The sequence below is a fragment of the Lupinus angustifolius genome, unplaced genomic scaffold (genome assembly GCF_001865875.1).
Source record: "Lupinus angustifolius cultivar Tanjil unplaced genomic scaffold, LupAngTanjil_v1.0 Scaffold_387, whole genome shotgun sequence".
NCBI classification, from domain to species: Eukaryota; Viridiplantae; Streptophyta; class Magnoliopsida; order Fabales; family Fabaceae; genus Lupinus; species Lupinus angustifolius.
In genome coordinates this window covers 372,155-380,173 of record NW_017727795.1, presented here as the reverse complement: position 1 = coordinate 380,173, position 8,019 = coordinate 372,155, and the positions used below count along the sequence as shown (strand labels likewise).

At 31.6% G+C, this 8,019-nt stretch overlaps 2 protein-coding genes across 2 annotated transcripts in view; one reads left to right on the top strand and one right to left on the bottom strand.

Moving 5' to 3' along the window:
• Positions 1-7,436, top strand: part of LOC109341175 (putative expansin-B2) — a 14,564-nt gene extending 7,128 nt beyond the window's left edge. The window contains exons 2-4 of the mRNA XM_019579018.1: positions 828-946; positions 6,680-6,867; positions 7,066-7,436. Of these exons, the coding sequence (XP_019434563.1) occupies positions 828-946; positions 6,680-6,867; positions 7,066-7,396 (638 nt within the window). The 3' untranslated portion in view covers positions 7,397-7,436. The remainder of the gene's footprint in view (positions 1-827; positions 947-6,679; positions 6,868-7,065) is intronic.
• On the bottom strand, positions 2,639-4,229 carry LOC109341174 (ABC transporter G family member 36-like). Its single transcript, XM_019579016.1, has 5 exons — positions 3,970-4,229; positions 3,704-3,875; positions 3,273-3,527; positions 2,953-3,129; positions 2,639-2,674 (listed from the first exon to the last, which is right to left on the bottom strand). Exons 1-4 carry the CDS (start codon positions 4,203-4,205, stop codon positions 2,995-2,997), a joined length of 798 nt encoding a protein of 265 aa, XP_019434561.1. The 5' UTR covers positions 4,206-4,229; the 3' UTR covers positions 2,639-2,674; positions 2,953-2,994.
• Positions 7,437-8,019: the final 583 nt, after the last annotated feature.

Sequence of the window (8,019 nt, the reverse complement as noted above, 5' to 3'; positions counted from 1 at the left end):
AAAGCTCTTAAACTTATTCTGAAGTTATTTCTCTACACTTTTTGTAACTAGTCCTTAACTTTCAAAGTTGTTTTTTCTGAAGTTGCTTAGAAGTGTTTCAAAGTTTTCCAAAGAGCATTATTACTTGGCATACATAAAGAGTTGATTGGATTGCAAGTTATACTACTTTCATACTTGTAAATGCAATCTGCTATTGTTGTACATTCTTCAATATTGTTTGCAGAATACTTTCTTTCACGAAGTGTGAAAAGAAAGGGGACTAGAATCACTTGGAAACGTGTTTTCCAAGAGTGAATAAGGATTAGGGAGTGTGTAAGGTACATAGAAATCTCGGGGTGAGATATTGTAATTACAACTCATAATTCTTAGTGAAGAAATCTCTTGTGCTGCAAGAGTACTGGGCGTAGCCTTCGGTGGACTAGAATGTGAACCAGTATAAAAATCACTGTGTATTCTCTTCTCCCTTATCTCTTTCATTTTATCTTGATTTTTTTTCTGCATTTATTTTCTGCTGCACGTTAACTCTTGATTTTGCAGAAAAAGTGGCCATAATTTTTAAGTCAACTAATTCACCTCTTCTTAGTCGCAACCTCGTTCTTACAAGTACCACATGAAATGACATACATTTTTAGGATAATAGATATGCTCTTATACGATACAATCATGTTACATTTATTATTATTGGGTATAGTTTTTTCAGATGACTAAGAGAATATTATGTAGAAACTGTAAAAATAACAATATTATTGTGAACTGTGATATAAAATCTGAATTGTAATGTAGAAATTATATTTTCAAAAACTATAATTTTTATATATCTTATTATTGTGAAGGTGGTGCTTGTGGATATGGTAACATTGTTGGGCAACCTCCATTTTCATCAATGATATCAGCTGGAAGTCCTCGTCTATATCAGTGGGGTAAAGGATGTGGTTCTTGTTATGAGGTGAAAACAATGATAATATAAAAATAGTTAATATGTATATATCTTTTCTAAATTTCAAAATATAATTGTGTTCCTTTATTTTTATATATTAGAACAATTTTACAAGCAACTCTTAATTATCATATAGAAATTGCACTTCCTACATTTTAAGAAGGGTTTGAAGAGAATAACAAGGAAAAAAACAAAAGGAGCAACACAAATGTTAAAAGTTAGAACAAAAAGAAAATGTAATAATCAATGAACGTTTGAATGAAGGAGAGACAAACTTAGGGAGATTAGCATGGGTGGATCCCCATCCAAAATATAAATTCAAAAATTAGTTACTTATATTTATAAGAAATTTTAAAATTATTAGGCGGTTTTCCGAGTGTAAAGAAGTCATAAACCTAATGCATTAAAGTTTTGCATTAAAATGTGGTTTCAAAAGCCCACTTACACCACAACAAAAATATCCTTTAGCCACGGTCACAACCGTGGCTAGTGTTCATAAAAACCGTAGCTAATTGTGTTAGCCATGGTCGCCGCAAGTGAAGCAATCAATGGCGTTGCTAAATATTAGCCACATTCATTTTGCAATATAGCTATGCTTCCCTAAAGTGTGGTAACATTTAATTTGCCACAGTTCTATTTGTTCTGCTACAGTAACAACCGTGGCTAATTTGATGATTTAGCATTAGAAATGTTTGTACAAATGATTACCACACTTCAACCGTGGCTAATTAAATTAGTTACGATTTATTCTATTTTCATACATATTCCTCTTCCTGTTGCGCCGATTGTGTAACAATATTTATATTCAATAATACATTGGTAAAAGGTAATACTAAGAAATTAAATAAAAAGAAATTAATAATTGATATTAATTGAAATTTGTAGAAAAATTAATACTAAGAAATTAGACTCAATATCTCAAATTTTAATCACATTCATCTTAAAATAATTCACAAATACATGAGCATTAATAAGTTCACATAATATATGTATCATTCAAACCATTTGTTGAAACATTCCAAATTTGGTTAAAACTATGGGAAAGATAAATACACAAGCATTAATATTTCTATAGCAAAAGTTTCACGCATAATCACAAGGAACTTCTAGCCTTGCCCGCTTGATCACTACAACATCACCTTGATCATTTCCTGCTTTCGTCTCCATTGCTACATAAATTGAATCAATCATATCATCCAGTAGGCTAAAGTATGTCAAATCACAATCTATAACAGAATCTTTGGCTTCGAATGTGGCATATTAATGCTAATGTGTTGTGGACTTGATTTATAAGTAAAAGGATGGTACACATTAGCAATAAGGAATAGTAGTCTCACAAGAGTTTTCCTCTGTTTGAAAAACATTTGTAAAGTCTTATAGATATATCATGTAAAAAGTACAATTAGCCAATAATATTANNNNAATGGTAGGGAAATAAGGAAAGAATAGGGTTTAATCAATTAGCTAATAATATTAACATTTTCCTCATAAGAAAGCAATTCCCTGCAATAAGAAATTAGGTACTAAAGAAATTTATAAGATCTTAAATCATGAACTAGTAACACTAGTCCAATATCTTCAATGTTGATCATAGTTTATTACCATGAGAAAACAAACATGTCAAGTTTATTGTTTATTGTTTATATTACCTTGTTCATGATTCTTGGAGCTGACGAACCTTCTTCTTTGTGTCTTCTAATGTTTTACTCTTGTCTTCATTGTGATCACCTACTCCACCTTAAGTAAATCATGATGATTACAATCACTTAAGTAAATCAAACAATATGTAGAGAGACATACCAAACATCATGTGGTTCATCTTAACTTAACATTTTCCTCAGGTTTGATGCACTTGACAAATCTATTAGGTAGATCATATATGAACTTCTCTTCCACAAGGGTAAAAATGTGTAAGGTTTGATGCACATTGTGGAGAATATCAACCAAGAACTGAGAATGGATGGTAAAAAGTAAGTATACAATTAAAAGAAATGAAACCATATAAATTTAAATACCTGTATGGTAATGGATTTGGCAACTTCTCCATTTGAGCTTCTTCATTCAGTATATAACAATATTGAGTATATAACAATATTAATTTGAGCTTCTCTATATTGTGACACTATTAATCCATACACAGTCCATGCAATTGGGCAAATCCAGTAATACCAAACCCACCACTTAGGAATTTTCTGAAAATGGCAAAGTTGTTATAGGAATTATGTTAGTAAACATTACAAGAGTTATCCAATATGTTCATGCTATATATTATATCATATAGGTACACAAAAATGTATTATTATTTATATTATATCCAAAGTAGAGTGGTACTTACTGGTCTAGCAATAAAGAAACCAGAGAAGAGATTGAAGAGTCCATAGAATGCAGCTCCAAAGATTGATGCTACTTGGTGGTTTGGTGTAATGGAAACAGTCATCATACCATAGTATGTGAAGTATAAGAAGGTAAAGAAGCTCACAAATAAGAACCAAAACACCTTTGCCACTTGCCATTCAAAGCTCACCATAGCATACACTATGAATGAGAAAAGCATAGTTTGAACAAAGCAATATGGTATTTCAATAATAACCTGCAAATGAGATAGCAGTGTCAGCATAATAAGAGAAATATATTGGAAAAAAGTATATACCTTTTTATCCTTCCATTTAACATGTTTTATATATTTGAAGTACTTATTAACAAAAGAATCATGGGTTGAAAATGCTATCTTTGGAACTCTTGTTTGAAGGAAATATATCCTCTAACCTGTGCAATGGCATAAGGTAAAGCAGAATACATTCCAGCAGCTCTTTCTCTATAGAATACTGTTCTTTCAATGGCTACAACTGGTTGAACAGTTTGGCAATTGTTAACACCAACAAAAAAGAGAGAGCCATACATTGCTCCTATAATGGTGGTCAAGTTACCAGAGTTGCTCCTGTAAAAAGATGAGAAGAAAAATTTAACTAAAACCATGAACAAAATGGTTGAAAAAGGGGTTAGTTTTCATCATAGTAGAGCAACTTTCAAACCTTTTTGTGCCAACTTTCCAAAATACAGTTCCAACCACTAGAGCAACAAGCAAGGTAAACATATATCTGACAAGGTTATAATCTGGACTCCTCCAATAAGTAAGATACTGCTTCCATAGGCATGATTTAAATTGTCCCATAGTTGGTTGAGAATACTGACTAGGGAAATACAAGTCTTTTGCTCCAGGAGGTGGTACACTTAACTCCTTTACAAGTGCTTTGTTTCTCCTGCTCATAAGCACATATATCAGTATGTATAATCAATTACTACTATATATTACATTTCAATTAAATGAGGAGAATATCAACCAAGAACTGAGAATGGATGGTAAAAAGTAAGTATACAATTAAAAGAAATGAAACCATATAAATTTAAATACCTGTATGGTAATGGATTTGGCAACTTCTCCATTTGAGCTTCTTCATTCAGTTCATTAATATTGTTATTATTATTTTCCCTCTCTCTTTCAATCTTAGCCATCTCTGTCATATTGAGTATACACAGAGACAAACTCTCCTATTGCCATGCTACATGCACCAGCAACATTATGATATATTACTCTCCCTCATCCATATATTTACTCTCTTTGTGTACATCAACAAACCCAAACAAACATAGGAAGCAGAAAATTGCAGCAATAAACATAATACACACAGTTTTTTACATGGTTGTTCAAGCTCAATATCCATCCAATGTCCTTTTTCTAAACAGGTTAATTGGTTTACATTCTAAGTTTTTCTTTACCTCACCATACATATATTGTATTGTTACCCCAATTCTGAATTACTAATAATTCCTCTATATCTATTTCTAATAATCAGAAATGGTGAAGAAGGAAATGATTACTCATTACAACAACCACAATCAAAATGAGGAATCATTAATCAATCTCATAGTCTATACAACAAAAAGGGGAGAATGAATGATAAAGGCTTTCATATTTTTAATATAATATCCTTCTATGCATATATATCAATCATTAATCCCAGGGGCAAAAATTCATTAGTGACTAAATTACAGCACTAAAATGTTCGGTCTTAACACAACATTCATCATTCCATTTCCCAGAGACAAAAACTTAGTTCCTAATTTGAATAGGCAAACCAAAACTTATGACATTTTGGAACCCAAACTCAGCAGTCATGGGAATTATATATGATGTATCAAAATTGTAAGATTTCTATCAAACCTATTATAAGTCATTGCCACAACTTAATAAGAATCACCTGAGATGAAACATGCTCTTGAATTCGCTGATCAAACAATCCAACACCATTCCAATGTCAAGAGTAAACCTATTTGTTTTTTCTTTTCTTTTTCAACGAAGCTACCATTTTATGCAACATCGAAATTTTCAAATCCTTTGTGTTTCAACTGTTCCCTCAATGATTCAAGCTCCAAATCGTTTTGCTTCAATCGTTGATTCAATGATTCGATCTCTTTCGAGGGGGTGTCACTATTTCCTAAAATAACTAATACCAGAACTACAATAACTAAAGATGGAAAAAATCAAACATCAAGTAGTTGAAATTAGGGATTGAGATTGAAAGAATCATATTTCCTAAAATTTGAAACAAAATTATAAAATTGAAAATGACATGTTATATACCTGTGAAGAAGCTTTGAGTGTTGATGGGAGAAGCTTTGAGAGTCAAAGTCGAAACCAAAATTATAAAATCATCAAATCAAGAATCAAAGTCGAAATCAAAATTGGAATTGGAAACTGGTACTAAAACTTGTTTAGATCTGAGAGCGGAAGAAACAAATTTCTGAATCGCATATTGAAAACCTAATTTAAGGATGAAATGCTTTATGGAATGAGAAACGAGAAAGAGAACGAAACAGAAGATGGAGAAGGAAGAAGGAGAAGGAGGAAGTAGAAAGAGGAAGGAGAAAGCAGCGAGTGAGAGAATGTAAAAATGATAAAATGAAAGCTTATTTTTAATATTTTAACCACATCTTCTAAACCCGTGGCTACTGAAACATGGCTAAGATGCATTATTTTGGTAGTGTTATATGCTTCTTTTCTTAGCCCGTTGATGAAAATCTACCAACAAGTGGTATTAGAGACGACAATCAGACGACTCAACCAAGTAATGGAGCGACAAGTGGAAGCTAGAACCATATGGGAATCCTTGTGTTGAAAGTATTTCTACAGAGAGGTCAATGAGGCCGATTCCATTTATTACAAGATAAGACAATGACAATGTAATTAGAGAGATGGTTAAGTTCTAGTTTATCTGATACTCAAAGAGGAGTAACTCACACTTGATGGATGATGTTAGGTATTCTAAATATAAATATAAAGTTTCAAATTGTGTAGAAATGGATGATTTGAAGAACATATAAATAGGTGAACTCATAAACCTAATGCCTTAACATTTTTTGGTTAGGATGTAGTGTCAAACCCACTCATCTACTTTTTTCAGTTAGCTCATGAATGAATATATCGCATCAAGGTATACTGATTGTTTTAAATTACATTTTCTAATAACAAGAAAAATCACAATATTATTGTTTTGGGGTAACATGATAATATTCAGAGTTGTATCACTCACATTTTTCTGCAATTGCTTATAAAATATAATGATCTAAAAAATAAGTATACCTCAATTTAGAATAGTGGCTATACTTGTCTTATATTTCACTTAACATTTCATATTTTCTAGATAAGCTCATATTTACATTGTCAATTTCTTCTAATTTCAGGTGAAGTGCACTGGGAATGATGGATGCTCTGGCAATCCCGTGAAGATAGTCATCACTGATGAATGTCCTGGGTGCTCAGCTACTGATTTTCATTTTGATTTGAGTGGCACTGCTTTTGGCGCCATGGCAGTTTCAGGTCAGGATGAGAAACTACGCAATGCTGGGAGAATACAAATTCAACATAGAAGGCACGTTCTAAATTTTAAATTTATTAAATTATGTGGTCATGTCGCTTCATTATTATAAATATGCCAACTTCCTAGTCTTCCGGTTTTGATGTTTTGGCATATATGGTTGTTAGTTGTTATGTTTTTGTGAGCATAATTTTATTCAACATTTTGTTTACAACATTGCAATTAACCAAATTGGAGAAAATGATTTTGCAGAATAAAATGCAATTATCCTGGTGTGTCGATAGCTTTTCACGTGGATTCTGGATCCAATCCATATTATTTTGCTACTAATATAGAATATGTGAATGGAGATGGTGACCTTGCCAAAGTTGAACTCAAGGAAGCTAACTCAGGCTCATGGCATTCCATGCAACAATCATGGGGTGTTGTTTGGAAACTTGACAATGGCTCTCCACTACAAGCACCATTCTCTATTAGGCTAACAACACTTAAGTCAGGAAAGACTATTGTGGCTGACGATGTGATTCCGGCAGGGTGGAATCCAGGAGAGACATACAAATCAACTGTAAATTTCCATACCTAAGATGTCCATCAATTTGTATCATGAGTCAGTAGTTATCCTACTGAATATTGTGTAATGTATATGTTTTCTGAAAAAAAACCTAAAACAGACAATCCTTACGGATATGGTGATGTGAGTATGGGTATTGTTAAAATGTAAATAATGTAAAGTGGAATGATGTGTAAGAAGATAAGATAATCATAAATTGTCATATTAGTGGAATGTATTATATATTGTCTTCTTTAAAGAATTGTGCATGAAATAACATTAGTTACAATATTTTAATCATAATACATTATTGGAATTATAATATGTTATTTTATTTTTTAAGTTAGTCATATGTGCTATTTTTTTAAATAGGTTCTCTAAGTTTTTTTAATTTTTAAATTGATTTTTAAGTTATTTTATGTATTAAACCGGTCATATAAATTTTCTCCCCATTAGATTTGTAGCAGAAATTTTAATTGTTTAATTCCGCATTTTTGGAAAAATGATAGAGAGAATGCTTATATTTTTATATTTAGAGCTCAATAACACTTATAAAATTTTATTTTGGTTCAGACTTGAAGGAATTATGAAGAAATATATATTGGTTGGACCAAAATGAAACAAAGTTACAACATCAAATTGAAAATAATAAATAA